Raw genomic sequence first — 26,325 nt, 5'->3', positions numbered from 1 at the left:
TGGAAACTTGTTTCTGTGGGAGCACATTTGAAAGTACAGTGGTACCTCGGGTTACATACGCTTCAGGTTACAGACTCCGCTAACCCAGAAATATTGCTTCAGGTTAAGAACTTTGCTTCAGGATAAGAACAGAAATCGTGCTCCGGCAGTGTGGCAAGCAGCAGGAGGCCCCATTAACTAAAGTGGTGCTTCAGGTTAAGAACAGTTTCAGGTTAAGAACGGACCTCCGGAACGAATTAAGTACTTAACCCGAGGTACCACTGTAATGGAGAACAAGAAGGCTTCATAACTGCTTGAGGAAGGAGAATGGGCGAAGGCTTTGGAGTCGTGCTGGAAATAAGGGAATGAATGCTGGCTTTCCCCACAATGCCAGCACCATAAATTAACACAGAACATGGCTGGGAAATCCAAATGAGGCCTTCCAGGCCTCCCCCCCCCCTTGAAATTCTCCCCAGGACAAACTCCACATTTTTACCCCCATGTAACGTGTGTCAGTGTATTCTGGTGATTCTCTGGAGAGAGAATAGGGGAACTAGCCTGTTGTTAGGATGGCCAAATCAGGAACACCCCCAGACCCTGAGATTTCAGCGTACAAACCTGAGACCTAGGGGTGGCCCTGGCCCCCGGTGATGTCAGAGGAGTAGGGTCCGGAGACATAGGTTAATTGGGAGAAAGGAGTGGAGGAAGTGCTTGCGCTGCAATTTGCAGCTGACTCTTGGTGGGTTGACGCTTGCAAGTTGCATCCACAATCTGTCTGATAGATAGGTAATTAAAGACACTCTGGTGGACCTGGAGATTTAAGCTTTCCACCTGGAGGGGGGCCAGGCAAATCTGGAGACATCAGGTCTGGCAACCCTGCTTACTGTACCAGGGTATTTGTCTGAGGGGCATCACTGTAGAACACCAGAGTGTGTCATTTGTATGGTGTTTGTGTAGTGGAAGAGCATTTTAGAAACTGCAGTGCCACAGTCCTGTACATGTTTACTTGAAAATAAGTCTGGCTGAGCTTTCTCCCTGGTGAGTGTGTCCCACTGAACACACTGGGACTTCTCCTGTGAGTAAACATGCTTAAGCTCACAGTGCAAAAGAGCATTTACAGTAGGACGTTGCTGGGTTTTAATGCACCCAGTGTTACGTAATGGAATTAAACATTCTGTAGTTGAACAAAGGCAGGGATGATTCTCATACCCAGGAATAGCCATTTGTGTTTTTCCAAAAGTAGGCTTCTGCTCACCGGCATAAATGACAACGAGGTTGCAGCCTGCTTTCTTCCTTTTCTAAGCAGAGAATGTTCCTGGACTGTTTGATTGCAGGTTGTTGATGTAATGTCATGGCAGCCAAACACACTCAGTCAGCAGATTTGCTTATTGACAAGCTTGGATATGTTCACATATTTATGGGGATCTGAACATGGAACAGATGGAGGAAGGGAGGGATACTTCCCCCCCCCCAAAAAACCATGGCTGCACAGTACCAACCTCCTGCACCATTAAATGTTATGCAACCGTTGCCATGCCAACGCACCAAAGTGTTGCAAAAATAAATAAGTAAATAAACATTTAACTCCATGTGTAATAATAATAATAATAAATTTTATTTATACCCCGCCCTTCCCAGCCAAGACCGGGCTCAGGGCACCTAACAACAATAATAAAAACATGTTGATTAAAATACAATTTAAAAAACAAGATAGATATGTAGATATCTCATGTCCTACATTACTTGTCCTATAGTCCTACATCAGACTATAGCTTCATGGGGGCTGAATCAACATACCTATCTGGGTTTTAATTCAAAGAAAACCATACTGTGGGCTTACTAGTTATGACCTGCATCACATACAAAGATGAATACAAAATTGAATTTTCTGCATGGTTTGTGCAGAGTCTACTTTGCATTCAAACGCTGCATGATTCCTTCACTTTCTGGGTGTTACAACCCAAGAGATTGTTGTGTTTCCTAAAGCTCGATGCACACTGGGTACAAGCCCTAAAGAAGAAGTAAAAATAAATTTCCAAGATACAAAATGGGTGGGGAATTGTTTCCGACAGTATTTGTTGGAATGCTGTGTAAAATAACCGCTGCTGTTCTCAACATAAGGTAGCAGGCTCTGGAAACCTCGCGGGACAAAGACAGCGTTCTGACTTACACTGTGAGCACAGGCAGGAAGAAATGGAAATGACAGCCATAATCATCATTATAATAATTGATTCTGTGGTTTGGGAGAGAAAGTAGTTGTTGTCTCTGCAGATTGACTACTGAATAAATTTTGAAAGTAGCATTAAAAGTATTCTGTAACGCTGTTTCCCTCCCTCCCTGCTAGTAATTCAGTCAGTCAGTCAATCTTTATTATTACAAGTAATTATTATTTTGTGGCTATTGTAATGCTGAATTTAGAGCCCTGTTGCACTGTTCAGGGTGCAGATTTCTACACAAACAACCTGGGCACAAGCCCCTGAGTGCACAGGTAGAGGACAGCAGTCTTGTATGCTTTTCTGTACTCTGTTAGATATGGGTGTTTTACTGCGTTGCATTCCTGCATCGCTGGGGGTTGGAATAGATGGCTTTTGGGGGTCCCTTCCATTTCCTTAGCACAATTATAGCTTTGCAGCTCTGATCCTGGCAAGTAACAAAATGCACTTTCTAAATTCCATACTGAATCGGTAACCCGTTTAGGCGGCAATCCTAAGCACCTTGGAGTAAGTCCTAGTGGACTCGATACGACTTTTTTCCCTGAGCAGACATGCCTAGGGTTGTCTCGAGCCGCTTGGTCTTGTACCATTCCCAACTTGCACACTTTCTCAAGATCGCGGGCAACATTTGGAGATGTTGCACAGTGTTTCCAGAGAGTGCTGAGAAACAGTTTTGGACAAGACGGTTCTGGGAACCAATGTTTCTGGCCGGGTAGGGGTTTTAATATGTAGGCAAAAGGTGTTATTTTAATGCAGTGGTGGTGAAGCCATGGCTATCCAGACATTATTGAACACCAGATCCCTTCAGTTCCAGATAGCATGACCCAACAGTCATGGATGATGAGCCATGTTGTGTATGTTGCATGTTGTATGATAGTTTATCATACATCTGGAAGGCCATAGCTTCCCTATGCTGGTTCTAAAGAAATGTGGGTTTTGAGTTAGAGGAGAAGCTGCATGAACCCCACTTGCTTTCAGCCTGATCTCTAGATGTGTCTGGGTTTGTTTTTATATATAAAAAAATCATAGAGTTGGAAAGTTACCCCATGCAATACAGGAATCGCAGCTGAGGTTGTTTTGATTGATTGTGTTTATTGTAATTGGTTTTAGGATTTATGCTGTCTTTGTAAGTTGCTTTGAGTCACTTCCATGAGTAAAGCGATGGAAAAAAAGATAGTCTCACCTTTGCTTATTTGGAAGTAGGAATGGGGTAGAATTCAGTTCACACTTACACGTATTTACAGGCAAAATTGTAACTCTGAAGGGTAAACTATGGAGCCCAGAATGACACCTGCAGAATGGCAAAAGCAGGAAGTGTGCAATTTCCAAATATCGCAGCAGGAAGCCTAGTTTCTGGTCATGGCCCTCAAGACCTAATTTGGGCTTATCAGCTGACAGTCTAGAGGACCTGTCCCAGAACACCTTCCTCAGTTCTGAGATGCAATTTTAAACTTTGGCAGAAAAGTGGTATATAAATGTAGTCAGTAAATAAATAGGCTGTGTGTACACAACAGGCAGAAACTGATAACGGGAGCAGAAGTCAGCATTCTAAGAATTTCACCTTTTACTATTCAAGTTTCTAGTCCTTACGCTTTTTGAAATTCAGGAAAGGGGCAAAAATGTTGCAGAAAGAAGCATATTCAATTAAGTTCCATCTCTCATTATCTGTATCTCTTGGAGAATTCACAGAATTTTGCGGGAAGCAGAATTTGGATTATCTTATTTTGCGGGACGAGGGAAGCACAGAATATATACATAGCACCATGATGAAATATCAGGTTGACCATCAACAATAAGAACCTTCTTGGAGCTGCCAAAACAACTCCAGCTTGAGCACAGGGCAAGTTGCCATTCCTTTTAGATGAACCTTTAAAATAAAAGGTCTCTGTCCTCTTCTTGGCACAAGGTGGTGAGACTGGCCTCATTGCACAGGCTCATTGAGGTCTCGAGCAGCAGAATGACTGGGGGGTGGCAGGAAAAGAGTCTGCTCATTTGGCACCTGTACATGGCTGCCTCCTTAAAACAGAGAAAGCACAGGATGTTCTCCTGGAAGCAAACAGCTCTCTGCTCCTACATGCCAGGAAGATAAGGCCTGGAATTGGATCTGTTTCAGAAGCATGTTCAGTACTGCTGAAGGTGCAGCGTTAGTACTCAAGCTTAGAGCACAAGAAAAGTGCATTTGAATACAGTGGTACCTCGGGTTACAGACGCTTCAGGTTACAGGTGCTTCAGGTTACAAACTCTGCTAACCCAGAAATAGTACCTCGGGTTAAGAACTTTGCTTCAGGATGAGAACAAAAAATGCATGGTTGTGGTGCGGTGGCAGCGGGAGGCCCCATTAGCTAAAGTGGTGCTTCAGGTTAAGAACAATTTCAGGTTAAGAACAGGCCTCCAGAACGAATTAAGTTCTTAACCCAAGGTACCACTGTATTCTCTGCATGAGATTTCCAGTTTTTAATAATAAAAATAAAAATATTGGTCTCCACGGTTGTTGTTGTTGGGGTGTGTGTGTGTGTGTTCTCCAAATCTTGGGGAATATACATGGAGGTCTTTGTTGTTGTTTAGTCGTGTCCGACTCTTCGTGACCCCATGGACCAGAGCATGCCAGGCACTCCTGTCTTCCACTGCCTCCCACAGCTTGGTCAAACTCATGCTGGTAGCTTCGACAACACTGTCCAACCATCTCGTCCTCTGTCGTCCCCTTCTCCTTGTGCCCTCATTCTTTCCCAACATCAGGGTCTTTTCCAGGGAGCCTTCTCTTCTCATGAGGCGGCCAAAGTATTGGAGCCTCAGCTTCAGGATCTGTCCTTCCAGTGAGCACTTAGGGCTGATTTCCTTCAGAATGGATAGGTTTGATCTTCTTGCAGTCCATGGGACTCTCAAGAGTCTCCTCCAGCACCATAATTCAAAAGGATCAATTCCTTGGCGATCAGCCTTCTTTATGATCCAGCTCTCACTTCCATACATCACTACTGGGAAAACCATAGCTTTAACTATATGGACCTTTGACTGCAAAAAAAACAAAAACAAAACAAAAAAACCAACGCTCTGAATAATTTTCGCCCTGGTTTTCATAATCTTTCATCATTCATGTAGTTCTGTGGCTTGGTTTAAGGCCAGAAATCAAACCAAACAAACTTGTTCCTGTGGAAACAAGGAATGTCCAGAAAGTTACTTATTACTTTATTGTTTAGTGACAGTTACTTATTAGGGAGGGACGCAGGTGGCGCTGTGGGTTAAAGCCTCAGCGCCTAGGGCTTGCCGATCGAAAGGTCGGCGGTTCGAATCCCCGCGGCGGGGTGCGCTCCCGCTGCTCGGTCCCAGCGCCTGCCAACCTAGCAGTTCGAAAGCACCTCCAGGTGCAAGTAGATAAATAGGGACCGCTTACCAGCGGGAAGGTAAATGGCGTTTCCGTGTGCGGCTCTGGCTCGCCAGAGCAGCGATGTCACGCTGGCCACGTGACCCGGAAGTGTCTCCGGACAGCGCTGGCCCCTGGCCTCTTAAGTGAGATGGGCGCACAACCCCAGAGTCTGGCAAGACTGGCCCGTACGGGCAGGGGTACCTTTACCTTTTTACTTATTAGGGAATTCTGGCCCAGGCTTAAGGAGGTGCCATTTATACAATTAGCAATTGCATGGGTGACTTTTTAACAGTAAGCAGGGGAGGCTGATTTGAATCAGGTGGCAGGAAAGGATTAAAACACCTTAGTGCCCCCCTCCCCCCCCCCCGCCAGGAACCTCCTGGTTAGTATTGGGCCCCGTGCCTGCTACTTATTTTGTAAAATGAAAAAGTAGTTGTGGTGTGAGAGCCAATATGGTATAGCGGTTAGTGTGTTGGACTAGGACCTGGGAGACCAGTGTTCGAGTCTTCCCTCCGTCATGAAGCTCACTGGGTTACCTTAGGCCAGTCACAGACTCTCAGCCTAACCTCCTTCACAGGGTTGTTTGTAATGATATGCCACCCTGAGCTCTTTGCAGGTAGGGCAGAAATGAATAAATACAAATAAATCCATCCATGCAATTGCTAATTGTCTTCTCTATGTGTTCAATGCTGGGGTCCTTCATTGGGGCAGGATCAGTCCAGCCATGGCGGCAAATGAGGCAGTTGTCTAGGTGGCTCCCCGCTTTTCAGAATTTGGGGGGGGGGAATAAATTGGTGCCATCAGTTGTTTAGCTTGATATTTTCTGCTCAGATTGAACAGCCTCATTGAAAGCTGTTCTGCTTTTCTGCAGAGAATCACATACGCACTTGCCTTTCACTGGGAAAATACCATCTCTAATTTTAGCTTGTGTCTTACTTTAGAAGAGGTGAGAGGAGCATTGCACTGCGCCTGACGGTGAGATTTGTGGCAGGCCAGCTCTTGGTAGTGGTGGTGGCTAACGGGGCATTTTTCTCCTTTACCTACAGGGTTATAGTTTTTACAACTGCTGGTACTTCTGTGTGGCCTCCTGCCTCACTCTTCCTGCCACGTGAGGAGGCTTGCGTTCAACTTCTGCTGCCGGAAGTTGATCCACCATAGGTAAGCGCCTTTCCTTCTTATTGACTTTAACTGTAGGGTGAATTCACTGCGTGGATCTTCAGCAAACTAGTCTCTGTGCCTGGGTTTCTGCATCTGAGATCTGAAAGGTCTCTTTAAGGCAGTTACCTTCCTTTTGCACCAAGCAACCTGGGAGTCATTGATGATTTGTTATTTAGTGTGGCAGCACCTGCACTTTGGAACTTCCTGAGATCAAGCAGGGTCATTCACTGTGCTCTTTTTGGCACCTCCTAAAAAAATTCTTGCTTTGACAAGACGACCCAGATGTTTAGAAAGCTAAGTTATTCTAATCTGTTTTAGTATTTTAACTTTTGATTGCCTTAAAGTATGGTTGTGTGTGCAAGAGCATTAAGGTATAAGAACATAAAAATAAGATAATAATTAAGCAGAAGCAGTAAATATTTAAAGAACCAGAAGGGGAAGTTGAGGGAAGTCACGAGAAGGGGGGGGGGGGCGCTTCTTTTTTCTTTTGTATGATAAATGTTACATTGTGTTGTCTGACTGAATATAAAACTGTAAAAATTCAATAAAATTTCATTTAAAAATAAAATAAATTATGTTTGTGGATTTTTCTCCATGTTAGCACTTTATCTTTTTGTAAACCATTTTTATGTTGTTGTTGTTTTACATCCGAGTGCTGTGTAAATGTTACAAAGCAAGTTAGTAAATAGATAGATTAAAACAATTAATAATTCCGCCTTTCATTTCTAGAAGAAATACCAGTTGCTAATCAGAGACACAGTATGGAATCAGTTTGAGGATGTGTCTTTGTTGTTTGTTCAGATATGTTTCATGTGTAGAGTACTGATGGTCCTCAAGAAAACGTGCTTCTGTAGCCAGCCAGCCAGCTATAACCCCCTCCACAATACTCCATTGATTCTATTCCCTTTCCACCTAGTGTTCCATTCACCACTCAAGACAGTTTTCTGTACCCACTGAGCATGCCCAGCCCTCATCGGACTGCTTGGGGAAGTCACCCTTCTGTTAGATTCCTCCCCTCCCTCCCCCTGGCTAATAATTTATTGTACTTCTGAAAATCTTGGGGTTTCCACCTAGGGGTTCTTTTATGTCTGTAGGTGGTGGCATTTTGGCTGTGCAAATTTTGGCATGTGCAGCCTGGACATGGGAAATAGAGGGAGCGATTTACCCTCAGACTAGGTTTGATGAGTTTGAAATGTCTTGGATAAACACCCACCAAAGTGCTGGCACTAATTGGACCAGTTGCTCAGCTGGAAAGAGTTGCGGCGAGGTCCCTTCCCAAGAGAGTTGGATTGAGAAATTTCTGGATGCATTGCACAATTTAGCCTTTTGCAAGTAAGCGTTTAAGCTCCACTCACCCACCCCAAATCTTCCCCAACCTTTTTAAAAACGAGTCCTGCTCAGAAACAATGATGATGAGATGTATTATTTACCAGGCGCCATACAGAAGGTAGAATTACATCACCCTGCCCTCAGGCTTGCAATCTCATAAAAGGAGAGTGAAATAAAGGCATGGAACCGGAGGGGAAGGAAACCAGATCAGAAGTTAGCTGGGAAAAAGGCTAAGGGAAGTCTCGTGTTTTTAAACGATGGAAGCATGCCTCTACGGTATATGTGGAATTCATCTAAGACACAACTATAGCCATAGAGAAGGGCTGTAGCTCAGCCATGGGTCATTTGCTTTCGTACGCAGGAAGTCCCAGGTATGTCCAGTTAAGGGGCTGGGAGAGGATCCTGCCTGATGCCCTGAAAAGCCACTGCCAGATGGTGTGTAGAGAGCATGGGTAGGCAACCTAAGGCCCGGGGGCTGGATCCGGCCCAATCGCCTTCTAAATCCGGCCTGCGGACGGTCCGGGAATCAGCGTGTTTTTACATGAGTAGAATGTGTCCTTTTATTTAAAATGCATCTCTGGGTTATTTGTGGGGCCTGCCTGGTGTTTTTACAGGTAAGCAGCCACCGGGGCTTGTCCGGTGCTGTGGAGAAGGGAGGGGAGAGTCGGTTGAGGGGGTGGCTTATAGTCCGGCCCCGCACAAGGTCTGAGGGACAGTGGACTGGCCCCCTGCTGAAAAAGTTTGCTGTCCCCTGCTTTAGGGGAAGCTGTGACAGTTTGAAGTGGTATCACACTGCTTTAAATTAACAATGTGGATGTGGCCAGGGTGCTTTTTTCAAGCCAGGAGGTAGGAGGCAAATTCCATGCATACGGCCTGCATCGTCTCTGGTTGGTGGGTGAGGCTAGACATGTCTTCTCCATTGCTGAGATGTAGCAGTTGGATGGCTCCATCAGTGGCGTAGCGTGGGTTGTCAGCACCCGGGGCAAGGCAAGTAATTTGCGCCCCCTAACCTGTGGATTTTAGCAGGGGGCAGAGAACTGCGAGCGCGCCCCCCACCCAGATGTTGCGGCCGGTGCGGCCGGCCCCCCCTGCACCCCCCACGCTACGCCACTGGGCTCCATGCTTCCTGCCAACCTCTGCTTCAGCCCTCTCTGCCTCCCAGGAAGGTGAACTGCTACCCCACCTGGGAATACAGGCCTCAACAAGAAGACACTTCATATTTATCCATGATCTGGGATATTTCTCCAGGTTAGGATGGAATGCCACAAGCCTCAGCTTGCAGGTAACTTCACCTGTTCTCCCCCACATAATGAATGAAGAAACGGCAGCAAAGAGAAACGAGAGATCTCCGTTGGCTCAGGAACTGCACTCTGCGATAAAAGCAACATTCAGACCGTATCATCGTTTCATTAACCACCACGGGAACCGCCCAAACCTTTAAAGGAACACCACAAACAGAATGCAGCTGTTTTCAAACACTAAGCTGATTTCATAAACTCCTTTCCTCAGCGTAATTTTAAAAAGGCATATATTGGCGTGCGAACCTCTCCCAGCCCAAAGGCTGCCTCGCCTCATTATTTTCAGTGGGTCTACTCGGAGAGGAACTTAGCTGGATGCAACTCAGTGGGGTGTGAAAAACGGCATCATTTTTCTTCCAATTAATGCTAACCTGGTATACCTAGAACAGGGCAGCCTAACTTTCCATACCACATGGGTCACAGGAATACTTTGACATGGAACCCACGGGCCGCACACTGCCTTCTTGTGGGGGTGAGCAAGGCCAAAATTGGACGTTCCCCCCTCCCCCAGTCCTCATGCTGCTGGTTAAGTGAGGGAGCGGTCTTTGGGAAGGAGGCAGGAGGCTGTGACAGGACTCTAGAGCAGTGTTTCCCAACCTTGGGCCTCCAGCTGTTTTTGAACTACAATTCCCATCATCCCTGACCACTGGTCTTGCTAGCTAGGGATGATGGGAGTTGTAGTCCAAAAACAGCTGGAGGCCCAAGGTTGGGAAACACTGCTCTAGAGCTCTCCCGTCTCCTTCCCAAAGCCCAGCACCTTCTTTACCTGGCTTTGGGAAGGCAGGACGAGGGCTGCAGGCAGGGGCAATCAGATGTTGCCCAAGTCCACCCAAAAAAGATATTGAGGGCCATATGTGGCCCTCAGGCTATGTGTTGGACTGCCCTGGTCTAGAGCATCAGCTGGTACAGAGAGTGCAGAGCTACAGATAGACACATAGGAAGCTGCCTCCTAAAAAGTCAGGCCATTGGTCTCAGTATTGTCTAGACTCTACCAGGAGTCAGCAAACTTTTTCAGCAGGGGGCCAGTCCACTGTCCCTCAGACCTTGTGGGGGGCTGAACTATAAGACACCCCCCCCAACCGACTCTCCCCTCCCTTCTCCACAGCACCGGACGAGCCCCGGTGGCTGCTTACCTGTGTTTTTTGCGAGCAACAGGGGCTGGCAGCAGCGGAGGGACGATGAGTGGCGCACAAAAGGGTTCCGGAGAGGGGCTGCTTAAAATGGCGGCCGCTTAAGCGCTGCTGCTGGTGGCACCAACAAAGCCCAGCCCCCTTCCTCCTCTAGGCAGGACAGGGAGAAGCCAGGAGGAGGGAGGGAGGAGGCGCCGCTGCCGTGTGAGGAAGAGGAAAAGAATGCGTACGCTGGCGATCCATATGGCGATTCCCAAACCATCTGCGGGCCGGATCCTGAAGGCAATTGGGCCTGATCTGGCCCGTGGACCTTAGTTTGCCGACCCATGCCCTAAAGCAGTCGAGCAGGTATATCAAGAACTACCAAAGAAGCTCAAGAACTTTGGCTCCCCTAAAAAAAGCTCAAAAACGTAGACCTGAATCCCACAAAACAGGGCTTTCCCTCCAAAAAAGCCTCAACAACTTTGACCTGAACCCCTAAAAAATGGGGGTAGATCACTGCCAGATTTTAACTCTGTGAGTAGATCGCAGTTTCTTGGGAGTTGGCCACCCTTGCCCTAAAGAATCCTGGGAGCAGGGTGCTGAGAGTTGTTCCCTTTCAGAGCTGCAGTTCCCAGGGTTCCCTGTAAAGAGGGATTGATTCTTAAATCACTCTGGGAATTGGGAGGGGAATAGGATATGGTTACCAGACGTCCCCGTTTCCCAGAAACAGTCCCCTGATTTACAAATTAGTCCTAGAATCATAGAATCATAGAGTTGGAAGAGACCACAAGGGCCACCAAGTCCAACCCCCTGCCAAGCAGGAAACACCATCAGAGCACTCCTGACATATGGTTGTCAAGCCTCTGCTTAAAGACCTCCAAAGAAGGAGACTCCACCACACTCCTTGGCAGCAAATTCCACTGTCAAACAGCTCTTACTGTCAGGAAGCTCTTCCTAATGTTTAGGTGGAATCTTCTTTCTTGTAGTTTGGATCCATTGCTCCGTGTCCGCTTCTCTGGAGCAGCAGAAAACAACCTTTCTCCCTCCTCTATGTGACATCCTTTTATATATTTGAACATGGCTATCAAATCACCCCTTAACCTCCTCTTCTCCAGGCTAAACATGCCCAGCTCCCTTAGCCGTTCCTCATAAGGCATCGTTTCCAGGCCTTTGACCATTTTGGTTGCCCTCCTCTGGACACGTTCCAGTTTGTCAGTGTCCTTCTTGAACTGTGGTGCCCAGAACCACATACATAGTCCTCATACAAAATCCACTGAAGTTGCAAAGTGTTCCCGGATTCATTGAAAAAAAATCTGGTAACCTTAGAATACGAGTCTCCTAAGAACTCTCAGCATCGTGTTTGGCCTTCAGGGCCCTTTTCACCAAACCACAGCCACTCGTCCCCACACCTGGTGCCATATGCAAGGTCAGGTATGGGGCAGGTACTGCTGCAGCTTTAAAGGAGCAATGGGGAGCTTGAAGTGAGCTCCTGATGGTTCATTTCCTGGAGGAAGGCATATTCCCACAGTGCCTTACCATGGAATGGGAATTCGTTTCCGTAGAAACCACTGCTAAAATGGAGATATGTAGAATGTTGTGTGTTTTAATTGGTTGTTAGTTTATAATTGATTTTAATTAAATGTCTTAAACAGCTGTTTCTAACATATTTAGTTAGTTATTTAAGTTCTTACATTACATCATCAGACATTGTCATATTACATCACAAAACTTATTATACTGCAATTTTCAACCTGTATGTATACTTTATATACATAAAGAAAAAAAGAAAAAGAAACCAAAAATAAAAAGCCATTTCAAACTTACTCCGAAATCATTCATATATATATATACCAACACTTTGGATTTCCTGTCTATCCCGTTGTATATTCCTTTTTTTACAAATGAATGTACTCTTATTATTGTATATTTCTTTATATTTTATCTAATACATTCCTATATCAATATGTATCCTTGGTCTTGTTTCTCAACTCAGCCTCTCTCCAACGTCAGTCGAATGCTTGCATAGATAGTGAACTTTTATTGTATTTTTGAACATATATCTTATATCTATCTCACTGTTTCTAACCTTTTACTGATGATTTTGTTTTATTCTTTTTTTTTGCAAACCGCTTTCAGGTTTATTCAGGGTTTGTTTTGTTTTTACAACCAAGTGGCATGTAACTTTTATTAAATGAACAAATGTAAAGCCTAAAGATTCCTACATACTGACCCATTTCCCTCCTCCCGCCGTTAATTCAGATATTAATCTCCCGCCTTTCTCTTCCTTAGGTTCCTTCATTTGTAATACTGGCTACTTCAACCCCCACACGAGCAAAGCCACTCTCCCACCAGTATGGCGGAAGAAGACCTTATCTTTCACATGGAATGCTTCGATAACACCAAGCGAACGAAAGCAGTCTCTGGGAATTACCATGACACCGATAGCGAGGATGAAGATAATTACTATATCTGCCCGATAACAGATGACCCTGTTGCAAACAAGGCGGCTGGTGACAAAGTCAGCAACTATTACACCAACTTGATGAAAAATGAGCTGTATTCATCCAGCGCTTCTCCTAGGAGTTCTTTTGACATCAAGGTTAGTCCGCACCAGTCTCTCTTTCCTGGCATTCCCTGGGCTGGCATGAGGTCAAAACTTTCTTCCCCTGCTTTGCTTCTTGTAACTAACTACTGTGATGTACAACTTGCGCTCAATTTACCCAGACCTGTAGCTGCTCTCAAGACAATGGCCCACCCCTTTAGACCAGTTTGCAGTTTGCTCATATCCTGTGCGTAGACCGAAGTGTGAAGCAGTAAACATTCGGCACAGAGCTGGCTTGTGTGTTTGTAAATACGCAGAAGACACAGGTTGTGGACCTGCAGTTGATCATGGCCACAATTGTTGTCAAAGTCTGTTAAATAACGCAGACAGAGTCCAAAGAGAAAATAAATCCTGGTAATACTTTGCTGAGGCAACTGAACGGAAGGCAATATATAATTTGAAGAGAAAGGAACAGACATGTGCTGTCTTTCTCTGTCTCCAGGCCTTGTACATAGCAGGGAGGCGTCCAAGCAAGCATACAAAGGAAAACTCCCTCAGAACTACACAGCCTATAAAGGCAGTGTGCCACCTCAGCAAAACATCATGCCACCTGAACTGCAGCCCTTGTTGAGCTGGCTTTGGTCCTAAGGCCTCCATTATTATAATAATTATTGGCAACTCTCCATTTTCAATTATAATTACTTTCCATGGTAACAATGTATTACGTACTCTTCAGTCGTTGCTCTCTGTGTGGGATGTGAGACAACAAAAAGCTACAAAAGTCACAATAAATAAAAGCATAACTAGTTGCAGCAAGCTGTTTCCTAAAAGCAGCATAAACAAAAGGTAAAGCCAAAAGGTATTGGCAGGTAAAATGGGTTTTCACCTGGCAAACCTCTCTGGGAAGGTGTTTTCCCAGCTAGGGTGCCATAGCTGAAAAGGCCCTGCCTCCCACCACCATCTCTCTTCCTTCTGATGTCAGAGGGACATGGACCGCTCTTTATGCAGCAAACATAATTGCCGTGTGACTCATTTGAAAGCTCTGGCCCTTGCAGTTAGCTTCCATATACCGTTTTTTTTGCTCTATAAGACTCACTTTTTCCCTCCTAAAAAGTAAGGGAAAATGTGTGTGTGTCTTATGGAGCGAATGCAGGCTGAGCGGCTATCTCAGAAGCCAGAACAGCAAGAGGGATTGCTGCTTTCACTGCTCAGCGATCCCTCTTGCTGTTCTGGCTTCTGAGATTCAGAATATTTTTTTTTCTTGTTTTCCTCCTCCAAAAACTAGGTGCGTCTTGTGCTCTGGTGCGTCTTATAGAGCGAAAAATACGGTAACTATTTCACAATGGGATGTTGTCACTGATGTTTCTTAAGAAGTATCACTCTGGGCCAGAAGTTAGATGTCTGAAAGTGAAAGGCTGTTAGGAAGCAGAGGAGAGGAACACCAGTTGAAAGAGAAGTGAACAGGACTGTATTCTGGATGATCATAGAATTGTAGATTTGGAATGGATCCCAAGGTCACAATCCCCTGCAGTGCAGGAATTTCAGCATGCGATCCCCCATCCAATTTGAAACCGTAGTGGACCCAGGCTGCATTGGTGGATCAGATAGAAAGGTAGTGTAGAAAAACTGGCTTTCAAAAACTTTCACCAGCGCACAATGGATGTGTTGATTGTCTTGAAAAGCGACTTTCATTTAAATGCTATTTTGCTCTGTTCTACATGTCTTCTGCTTAATTGTTTCTCATGTATGTCCTTTAGAATGGCACTCAGCAGCATTCTAAGCATGGCTCGGCCGTTGACCATAGCCGGGTAGGTCAAAAGCGAATGCGGTAACATTTTAAAATAAATTTCTTGTTTGAGGTGGACGAGTGGTTTAAAACCCAGATCCCACCATTTCCAGAAAAATCATATGCAGTTTTATGCACAGTTCTCTTAATAAACACAGTTTTGTATGCAGTTTCCCCTCACACAAGCATTTTCACTAATACGCACATTCTGTGCACAGGATTGGGCTGAGTGTCTTGGAGAATGAAACAGCCATTTGTCTGGAGTTGTAATATTCATCTGCATCCTTTACATACTAACATGCCTTTTGCTTCATGTGGTGAGCTGGGATTTTTGGTTCATTTTCAAGCGGCTTTTGCATCTCAGTTCGATTATATGTAGCTTGTTTTGTGTTCTCCCCCCCCCCCCCCCCGCCCTTACTTTTTCCTCAAGAGCATGTTTGAGTTTGACTGTATCACTGGGACATTAAAAAATAAGAATAGGAATGCATGAGCAGATCTAAAGAAAGGAAAGTATCTGGCTGAGATTAGCGGTCAAGGGGCTCCCACCAGCTGAGACAGGGACGTACTCCCAAAATATTTTGTTGTAAAAGAAAATAACTTTGCATTAAAAGAAAAACACAAGTTCAGTCTTGGCTCTCGTGTTGATTATCATTTGTTGTTTTGCCAGTTCTCCCCCCCCCCCCCCCGGGGGTACTCAAAGGCAGGGCCAGATTATCGCTGTTTTTTTGTGTTGAATATATGCTATATGGTAATTTATGTACCTAATGGGTATCTAAATAATAATAATGATAATAATTTATTATTTATATCCCACCCATCTGGCCAAGCTTCCCCAGCCACTCTGGGCAGCTCCCAATCGAGTGTTAAAAACAATACAGCATTAAATATTTAAAACTTCCCTAAACAAGGCTGCCTTCAGATGTCTTTTAAAGCCATTTCCACATAACAAAATATGTATTTTATCAAAGTAATTGTTGAACTGAAATACAATTAAGAAGAAGTATATTAATAGTGAAATAATTATTGAGCTCTAACTTTATGTAGGTTTTATTTTATTTGTTTTTTATTTTATATTTTGGAAATGTACATGCAGTTGTTGTTTTCCCTTTAATTTTTTGGGGGGCCCCCAAGACAGTCGTACCTTGGATCCCAAATGCCTTGCGAGTGGAACGTTTTGGCGCCCGGGTGTTCCGGTTTGCGAACGTTCTTTGGAACCGAAATGTCCAACACAGTTTTCACAGCTTCCGATTGGCTGCAGGAGTTTCCTTTAGCCAGTCGGTAGCTGCGCCATGGTTTTCGAACGTTTTGGAAGTCGAAAGGACTTCCGGAACGGATTTCGTTCGACTTCTGAGGTACCACTATATATATTTAAAGTAGCTGAATAAATGAGCAAATTAAGTTAATTTGGATAGGCTGAAAATATAAAAAATACATTTAAGGAACCGCAGAAAGAGGGGGAAGGAAGTCAAGTTTTGAAATGTCGAAATGACTGTAAAATTATTGAAATGTATGAAATTGAAAATCATAAATAATGTTTTTTAAAAAGAAAAAATTTAAAGCAAAATGCATTTTATATATATATATATATATATATATACACACACACACACACACACACACACACACACACACACACACATATACAGGGGTGCCCCGCAAGACGAATACAGTGGTGCCCCGCAAGTTTTCCGTTTTGGAGGTGCTTCGCAAAACGAATTTCCTATGGGCTTGCTTCGCAAGACGAAAATGTCTTGCGAGTTCCTGCGGGTTTTTTTCCTCCCCCCCCCCCTTTTTCTAATAGCGCTAATCCGCTAATCCGTCAATGGGCTTGCTTCGCAAGACGAAAAAACCGGTAGATGAAGAGACTCACGGAACGGATTCTTTTCGTCTTGTGAGGCACCACTGTGTGTGTGTGTGTGTGTGTATATATATATATATATACACACACACACACACACACATATACATATACATATACATACATACATGGGTGATGTCAGAGTAGTGCAGGCATGTGTGGTTTTTTCCAAAACAGGTCCAAATGTAGAGGCAGTCCCACAAGACTTGTGTCCACAGACAAATATCCTTTATCCTGCACCGTTTTCAGGGCTCTCCCTGCGTGCTTCCCTTTGCAAGACTGAGGTCCAAAAGTGCGATGGGAGATCAGTGATTGTGCATTATCTCTGACGGCCTTTTGTGAATAACTCAACACTTTTCAACTTCTGCAGCAAGCCTGGAAGCACGCCATTGAGAAAGCCAAGCACATGCCTGACCCGTGGGCGGAATTTCATCTGGAGGACATTGAAACGGAAAACGCAACACGTTACAGGTTTGTAGTCACTTCAGCTTCTAGTACTGATGTTGCATGTGTGCCCCTGTGGGCTCGGGTGGGGGACAGGGGCACCATGCTGCGGCCACTGCTCCTGGCACTACCTACCTACTCCTGCCGCCGTTACATGCCCTACTACATCTACCAATGGTGGCACAGATTTCATACAAGATCTTGCCTATTTTTTATTTTTTAACTAACAAACAAGTTTTAATGTACCTATTCAAAATTATATTCCATCAGAAAGCACCCTTAGCTGCTGTTAACAACACAGAAGCAACACAGTCCCCCCCCCCCAACAAGCAGTCTTCTTATTCCCTCATTACAGTGGTACCTCAGGTTAAGTACTTAATTCATTCCGGAGGTCCGTTCTTAACCTGAAACTGTTCTTAACCTGAAGCATCACTTTAGCTAATGGGGCCTCCTGCTGCCGCTGCACCATCGGAGCACTATTTCTGTTCTCATCCTGAAGCAAAGTTCTTAACCTGAAGCACTATTTCTGGGTTAGTGGAGTCTGTAACCTGAAGCGTATGTAACCTGAAGTGTATGTAACCTGAGGTACCACTGTAATCACATCCTGGATTTCAAGTATGTAAGAACATGTTGATTTTCCTCCTTTTAAACGGATACAACAGGCTTTCAGAAAAGAATAAGCCTGCCTGCTCAACCATACCTAGTTATTTGTGATCCATTGTCTGTCATGCAGCACAATCCTATGCATATCTGTTCAGGAAAAAGTCCCACTGTGTTAACGGATTTGAGTCCCTAGTATCCATGAAGACTGAAAGAAAAACTACTTTTGTCCATTTAAATCCCTGATGTGTATAACCTCTGATTACACGAATTAGGCCAATTTTGTGCCAATACAAATTGATGTAGCTTTTTATGTCATGTGCATGCTTACACGTAGTAAATGGCAAAGTCAGGTTCCAAGACAGCAGTTGGTTGTTCAGCAGAGCACAGCATTGTGCTCTACAAAATCTCATGCGATTTCGGGCAAGCTCTCGCCCCAAATGGGCACAATGTTGTCCAAAATTGGTACCGATTGCGGCATCACTTCTCTGCTGTTGGCAGAGGTGCCAGGCCAGGCGGAAGACCTGCAGGTGGGCAGCCTGAGGAAGTGACCTCACCCATGCCCGATGGCTGAGCCGGCACTGGCAGGGCAGGGCTATGTGTCAAAGGGGTTTGTTTCTTTTTCAAAATAGTCCATCTTGAAGCAGAGGCAAATATTAATATCTCTCTCTCCCCCTGAGTATGGACTTTTTAGTGGCACCCTAGAAGGAAAAATGTGTGATCAGGAAGACGTTAAGAGGCTTGCTGCTGATTGATGTGCAAATAGGTTAAACAAAATGGGCAATAACCACATTACTCCTTTTAATTAGTTGTCGTATTTATGGCTCTTGCCTGTATGATAGGTTCTTGCTTGCGGGTGTTCTGTTCTATTTCACATTTTATTATTAACTTCCATTGCAGGTTTTTAAAATAAATACCAACCAACAGTTTAGGTAACCTTTATCTGAAACGGAGTTAAGCTGGTTATCCAGAGTCCGTGTGGCTTGTCCATTACTGCCCCCTGCCTCACCCCTTGTAAACATGTCTTGCACGTATCCTGATTTTTGATTCTCCAAATCTTATCTTTTTCTTCTTTGTCCCAAGCTACAATTGTGAGCTCATTGGTGTTGTCTTAGGAATTAAATCTTCATAAGGAAGAAAGCTTCCAACATGCTTTTATGCAAAGCTATAAATAGTTGGGCCTCTTAGAAACACGCTGTGCCGTTCTTAAAATAGTGTTTGCTTTCTCTCGGGTGTGCGTGCTCCTCTGCTACGCACAGCCAGAATGTAAACCTTTTAAAAACGACCAGTGCAGGCGTGCTCAGAGCACAACTGACCTCTGACTTGTGTGCGTTCCTGCTGGGCAGACAAGCTCATCGGAACATGCTGTACATAATGCACATCTGAAGTGTGCATTCGCTGGGTGTGAAATGAGTTCAACTAAGCATGTTATGGCAGGATTACATGAGGAAAGGTGGAAGAAAACTGTCAGAAATAGATCGTTGCCCAACACATTTCAATTATTATAGCTCTCTTTTCCTATTAAAAAGATCTTGAATCGCAGTCTCTGCAGAAAAAGACAGATAATATTTGAAATACATTGGCTGATAAATGGTCTCCTGTGCGACTTTTAAGGAAAGTGTTGGACACACCCTTCTTCCCAGGTCATGTCAGTCCTTTGCTTAATCTGAAACCCCCTTTCCATTATATGCATGAACCTCAGGAAAACCAAGTCATGGAGCTATATGGAAATCTGTAATTCCTCCATAAAATATTATAACCACATGAAAACACTTTTGTTTCGACAAGGTTTTCCAGCTGGATGAAAAAGTATCCACCTTAGGTGTTTGTTCTGAATTGTTTTTCAAACTTCCATTGTTTCACACTGTATTTTAAATTACTTTATGTTGCAGCCCTCAATGCCACCTCCCCTGCTGCCACCAAATGCTCCCCAAACCTTGGATCAGATTTGGGAATGGGGGCAAGGGCTGTGGAAGGAAGGGGGAATAACAGAAAATTGCCTCCTAGTGCCCCTTCATGGAGGCCTCCACAGGACCAAGGAGCTTCTATGAATGGTTGCAATGGGGGGGGGTGGCTAAAATGTTTTGATTTGAAAGACAGTTAAATTGATCTTATTTTTATATGTTTTATTACAAATATTGTGCATGTGTGTTTTAAATTCTATTTTCCCTCTCTGGTATTTTTTTTTTGGGGGGGGGGGTTATTGCGTTGTTCTTGCTTTTATTTTGATTATATATTTTGTGTTTTTATATTGTGATTTTATCCTGTGAACCTCCATGAGACCTGTGGGCCTAGGGTGGTATATAAATGTTAATAATAATAAATTTGTGGTATGAGACTACCATGAAAGGCAATTCACAAGTTAATAACACAGAGCAGTTCCTCCAGTTTCACATGTGCTTCATGTGTGTTGCATAGCATGTAGTGATAAGCAACATGTGAATCCACATGTACAGAATTGCACATAAGCCAGTTTGTGGCTGCCTCCACACCATACATTTAAAAGCTAATTTAAAGCGCGCGCACGCACACACACATCCTTGAAACTATAGTTTTTACCCTTCACAAAGCTACAATTCTCAGCTCCCTTAACAAACCAGAGTTTCCAGGATTCTTAAGGGGGTGGGAATGTGCTTTAAATGTGCTCACGGAGGCCTAGTCTTAGCACGTCTGCTGGTGTTTGCTGTGCTGATCCTTTAAAGGAAAAAATAATCCACATTCTTGTACTTACAAGGGAAAGTAGAAACTATTTCAAGTATTGTGCAGTGCGCCCCCCCAAACCCTTGTGCACAGTCACATGTGGCTCTGCAGAAGTTTTAAGGACAGAAAGAGACAGCATTTCTCCCTAGCTAGTGCCAAAGATATGCAGATGATGGCTATCTGTCTATGGCAATTTGCTGTTTCTGCTGAAAGTGAAGCGACCAGTTCCTGATAAAAGAAAACCTGCAGTGAAACAATCACACGACTGAAGCAAGGATGTTGTTCTGCCTTCACGGTCAGAGGGAGGTGGGGGGGAGGGTACCCCTAAAATCTTTGTTTCTTGTTCAACCAAACAGTGATTAAGGGTGTTGAAAGTGAGCAGTGGTTTGTAAAGCCAAATATTGTTTTTTCTCTCAGCTTCCATCCGTTGAATTTTATTTCACTGAGAGGAAAACAGAATCGCATTCTTCCCTTCAGAGTTGTTGTTATATATATTTATTAGCTGATTTACTCGTAAAAATGAGTCAGAGTGATTTACAAACACAACAGGAATACTTAAACCAATTATAATAAACAGAATCAACAAAAATCTAACAAACATGTCTATTTATTTTATCCTGTTCCAACCAAAGAGGCCACAAATACTTACAAATGCTGCAAACAAGGGTAACCCCCCCCCAGCTCCTAAAACTAGCAAAAGAGGGTTCCAGGCAAGCCCCTGGGGGGGGGGGTTGGCATTCCACAAGCAGGGAGCCACCACCAAAAAGCCCCTTCTTGTGTTGCCATAAATCTCCCTTGAAGGGGGAACATGGAGAAGGGGCTCAAATGATGATTACAAATATTTTTCATTCACTTAAAAAAACTGATGTTTTTCATTTTTGTCTATGTGTGTGTTTAAATTGCTTAATGTTGTTTCTGTGAGGCTCCTTCAAAGGGCTTGTTTTTTGTCTTGAAATATAGCATAATAAACAAACAAACAAACAGTGAACGATTCGTTATTACTTCTACTTTGACCCCTACCTCCAGAAGGTTATCTTCCGAAGTATATATGTATATATTAATATGTAAACACACATAACTGCCTTGGGTGGGGTGCACAGATAATATCCCAATAGGCCGAATGACTTGGTAGAAAGTGAAATAGCAGTTTTGCTAGGCAGCCTGCCAAGGAAAAATTGCTGCTGCTGCTGCCCTTAAAACAGTGGCGTGTGGCTGTACCTAAGGGCATATCTGAATTATTTGCCCCTTGTATACTTAGTCCCATTTTTATTTGTCCCTCTTTGTTTCTGTACTGCTCTTGCTTATTCACACTAGCAGGCCAGCACTCTCAGGGAATTGCTAGAGCTCCAGCCTCTAGGCTAACCCCACTACTGACTCATGTCTTTAGCATTTCTTTCTGTCTCCCAGACCTTCCAGCCAGCTTCGTTTGGGAGACGTGAGACAAGAGCAGGGACATTTCTCTTCCACTATCTGTGGGTTTCCCAAGAAGTGTCTGGTTGGACACTGTAGAAAGTAGGATACTGGATTCTGTCAGCCATCAATCTGACCCATGAGGGCTCTTACTTGTGTTCTTAATTTTTGCTGACTGCTGTAATTCGCTCTACGCGGGACTGCCCTTGAAACTGTCCCACAAACTCCAGCAGGTGCAGAATGCTGCAGCGAGGCTCCTCCCGGGGTCCCTAACATGGGAGCATATTCACCCAGTTCTTTACCAGTTGCACTGGCTCCCGGTGGAGTATAGGGTCATGTTCAAGGTGCTAGTCTTGACCTTTAAAGCCCTTTGTGGCTTAGGGCCCTCGTATCTACAGAACCGTCTCTCCCGTTATGCCCCGCAGAGGACCTTAAGTTCCATGAATACCCATAGTTTAGAGGTCCTGGGTCCTAAGGAAGTCAGACTATCCTCCACCAGGGCCAGGGCCTTTTCAGTGATGGCTCCAACCTGGTGGAATGCTCTGTCCCCTGAGACTAGGGCCCTTCAGGATTTAACCTCCTTCCATCGGTCCTTTAAGACAGAGCTATTCCGCCTGGCCTTTAATTTGAATTCAGCCTGATCTTTTATTTCCCTTCTCTTCCCTCCCCCTCCTCTTTTATGAAGATCACCCTCTCTGAGACCCCACAGCTAATTCTCCCCTGACCTCCTCGCTGGCCCAAGTAGGACCAATTCAGCCAGCTAGCCCTGGGGATTATCTAATTGATTTTTTATTTTTGAATTTTATTGTTCATGTTTTTATACCCTATTTTATTCTGCTTTTATAATAAAGTGTTTTAAAGTGTTTTAAATTTGTTGTTAGCCACCCTGAGCCTGGTTTTTGAACCGGGAAGGGTGGGGTATAAATAAAAATTATTATTATTATTATTATTATTATTATTATTATTAATTTCCCACAATGCCCCTGATGTAGCATCACACTGGGGCACTGTGGGAAATTCAAAAGTGAAAAGCAGACCATCTCCAAAGCCTGGCAATGTGGTTAAAACAAGTAATAATTTCTTTTTCTTCCTTGGTGATTTTTAACTATCAGACCCATGTTGTTTCTTACTTGGCAGATACAATGCTGTTACTGGAGAGTGGGTCGAGGATGAGGTTCTGATCAAAATGGCTTCACAGGTGAGAACTTTGCAAATTCTTGGCTTCCGTTCCCACCTGCCTTAATGGCGGCAGCCCCACGACAGCGGGGGATTGTCGGCGAGTTTATTTATTTATGGCATTTTAAAAGTCCTGCTCTTCTTCCAGCATTCATATTAGCCCCCCTGCTTTATCCTCAAAACAGCCCTGCAAGGTTAGATTAGGCAAAGAGTTAGTGATTGGCCCAAGGTTACCTGGTGAGCATTACGGCTGAGTGAAGACACGTGCCTGAGTCTCCCCTACTCCTTTTCTAGCCATTTAACCTCCACAGTGTTGTGTAATGGTTAGAGTGTTGGACTAGGATCAGGGAGACCCAGGTTCGAATTCCCTCTTGGCCATATGGAGCTTGGGCCAGTCACTATCTCTTAGCCTAACCTACCTCACAGGGTTGTGAAGATAACATGGGAAGGAAGAGAAATGCCTTGGAGGAAAAGTGTGGAATAAATCCAGTAAATAAATAAATGGGAGTTTGTACTGAACCTGTTGTTGCTTCAGACTGCTCCATTCCACAGAAAACTCTGGGTATTGATACAACTATTTATATGCAACAGGGAGTTTGCCCCTTTTGGACCGGGGGGGGGGGGGGCAGTAGTCTCCTTGTCTTTCACCTGCCGAGTCTATTTCTAAGTCTCAGTACTTGGCCTGCAAGTTCCCTCTGGACCTTTATTGCTTGGAGTGAATCTGCACATTACCTGTTTTGACTGGGATGCTTAACCCTTCCCACACCGCTAATTTTCTCAAGCAAATAAATGCCTTCCCATGATTTTTCCTCTCAGATCACCTTCCCATCTCAGAGCCCAGTTAAGGGTGAAAGTGAATTAATAACATCTGGGAATTAATAGCATCTTGAAGGGGAGACTTGCTGGGAAGAATTGGGTGGGGGGGACACACTGCTTCCTTCCCACCAATTCTAGCCTGCAGCTCAAACTCCAAAGCAAAGGGGTAAAGTACAGCCAGAATTTTTCAAATACAAATAACCTTTGGATCAGTAACGATTGATCATATTTATATTGATTTTCAGCCTTTTGGCCGTGGAGCAATGCGGGAATGTTTCAGAACGTAAGTGTATCTCTGCTTATAAATATTCTTGGCCTGTATTTTGCAGGATGGGAGATTGAGCCTAAAAGTGATGAAAAGAAAACAATCAGGGCCAGAGAGAGAGAGAGCGATGTGGGGCCACATTTGGCCCTAGATCTGAGATTCTGCATTCTTGCCCTACAGATTATGGGGTGAGAACCCAACAAATATAATAATGTCACCATATTGCAGAAATTATCCTGGCTCCCATGCTATCATGTTTTCAAAGAGCATTAAGTTCATTTTTTCCCCCTATTCCTTGTTCTCTCTTGGTCTTTGGTCTTGCAGGAAAAAGTTATCTAATTTTTTACACACTCATAACTGGAAAGGTGCCTTCAACTATGTTGCCAAGAGATACATAGAAACCGTCAACCGGGATGTCTACTTTGAGGACGTGCGACTCCAAATGGAGGCCAAGCTGTGGGGAGAAGAGTATAATCGTCACAAGCCCCCCAAGCAGGTACCTTGTTCTAAGTCCGTGAGCAAAACACCACCCCCACCACTCAGGGGAGGCAAACAGTTCATTGAGTTTCTGGAGCAACTTAGCCATGCAAACCCCATTAATGTTAAAAGGTAAAGGTAAAGGTACCCCTGACCGTTAGGTCCAGTCGTGGCCGACTCTGGGGTTGCAGCACTCATCTCGCTTTACTGGCCAAGGGAGCCGGCGTACAGCTTCCAGGTCATGTGGCCAGCATGACTAAGCCACTTCTGGCGAATCAGAGCAGCGTACGGAAACGCCGTTTACCTTCCCGCCGGAGTGGTACCTATTTATCTACTTGCACTTTGAGGTGCTTTTGAACTGCTAGGTTGGCAGGAGCAGGGACTGAGCAACGGGAGCTCACCCCATCGCGGGGATTCGAACCGCCAACCTTCTGATCGGCAAGCCCAAGGCTCTGTGGTTTAGACCACAGCGCCACCTGCGTCCCCCCATTAATGTTAATGCCGGCTAATTACGACAAATAAATCCATGACCATTTCACTGGCAGCTTAATGTAAGTTGAAAAAATGCATTCAGTGGAACTTGCTGTGATTTGTCTTCCACAATGGAGTGTGTAACACGGGCAGTGTTCCTGATGGACTGGGCACAAGGAGTAATTTATAACTGGCTGCAATTTCCTCTGTTCTTTAAATAGAAACTTGAATTGTTTTCAAGTGAAGGCACTTAGCTGTGTGTCACACCCTTCTGCCCAAATGCTATAAAGCGCACCAGCAATTCTACACTGATTTCAGGAAACGGATCCTCAGCATTTACCTGCATACGTTTATTTTGGGAACTATAAGTCTTGTCAGGGGAAAAGGCAGGGTATAAATAAATACCAGAATATTACAATAATAGTAAGTTTGCCCCTCACAGAACTACAGTTCCCAACACCCACAACAAACTTCAGTTCCTACAATTCTTTGGGGGGAGTGTGCTTTGAATATACTTTGGAAATATGGTGTGTATGCTGCAGCCCGTGTTCCTTTATAGCCTCCTTTTTTGGTCAGAGTTTACCATTTGACGTGAACTGTTTCTTCAAAACTTCCTTGCTTCCTTCCTCAGGTGGACATAGTCCAGACCTGTATCATTGAAATGACGAACAGAGCTGGCAAGCCTCTGTTCCACCTGGAACATTACATTGAGGGCAAATACATCAAGTACAACTCAAACTCAGGATTTGTGCGAGACGACAACATCCGCCTCACTCCACAGGTGAGACTTTCTTGGTAACTGGATTAGTTTTAGTGAGCTAGCTGTGGGCCTTTTTGGCTGTCATCAGAAGCAGTCCAGAAGCAGACGCCCGGCCCCAAGTGTCCAGGCAGGGGGTCAAGATTCGAGGCAGTGATTGGAAAAGTCGAGCAGCAGCTTAGGCTGTGTCCTCACAAAAGAAGACCAATGTCGCTTGGACTGAGGACCAAGCTCTGAGATAAGGGCTTTACAGGGACCTAAGGACAGGGATTGGCCCCATTGAGGTCACCTCACTGAGTGACCCAGCAAGCTGGTACTGCAGTGTAGATGGCGCTCACACTTTTCTGGCTATTGCAAGTGGCGTTGTGGGTTGAACCACAAAGCCTAGGGCTTGCCGATCAGAAGGTTGGCAGTTCAAATCCCCGCAACAGGATGAGCTCCTGTTGCTCGGTCCCTGCTCCTGCCAACCTAGCAGTTCGAAAGCATGAAGTGCAAGTAGATAAATAGGTACCACTCCAGCAGGAAGGTAAACGGTGTTTCCGTGCGCTACTCTGGTTCGCCAGAAGCGGCTTG

At 44.6% G+C, this 26,325-nt stretch overlaps 1 protein-coding gene across 4 annotated transcripts in view; it reads left to right on the top strand.

The window, feature by feature from the left end:
* The window catches only part of EEF2K (eukaryotic elongation factor 2 kinase), a 49,043-nt gene that overhangs the window by 2,871 nt on the left and 19,847 nt on the right, over positions 1–26,325 (top strand). For 2 of the 4 annotated variants that reach the window (XM_079953786.1, XM_079953783.1), the window contains exons 2-9: positions 6,600–6,711; positions 12,740–13,049; positions 14,750–14,800; positions 17,007–17,107; positions 22,928–22,988; positions 24,028–24,065; positions 24,372–24,543; positions 25,627–25,776. In XM_079953786.1, the coding sequence (XP_079809912.1) occupies positions 12,804–13,049; positions 14,750–14,800; positions 17,007–17,107; positions 22,928–22,988; positions 24,028–24,065; positions 24,372–24,543; positions 25,627–25,776 (819 nt within the window). In that variant the 5' untranslated portion in view covers positions 6,600–6,711; positions 12,740–12,803. The remainder of the gene's footprint in view (positions 1–6,599; positions 6,712–12,739; positions 13,050–14,749; positions 14,801–17,006; positions 17,108–22,927; positions 22,989–24,027; positions 24,066–24,371; positions 24,544–25,626; positions 25,777–26,325) is intronic. The other 2 variants (XM_079953784.1, XM_079953785.1) reach the window with 2 other exon arrangements.

Source organism: Podarcis cretensis, assembly GCF_951804945.1.
Source record: "Podarcis cretensis genome assembly, chromosome: 14".
Lineage (NCBI taxonomy): Eukaryota > Metazoa > Chordata > Lepidosauria > Squamata > Lacertidae > Podarcis > Podarcis cretensis.
This window is presented reverse-complemented; position numbering and strand designations above follow the sequence as displayed.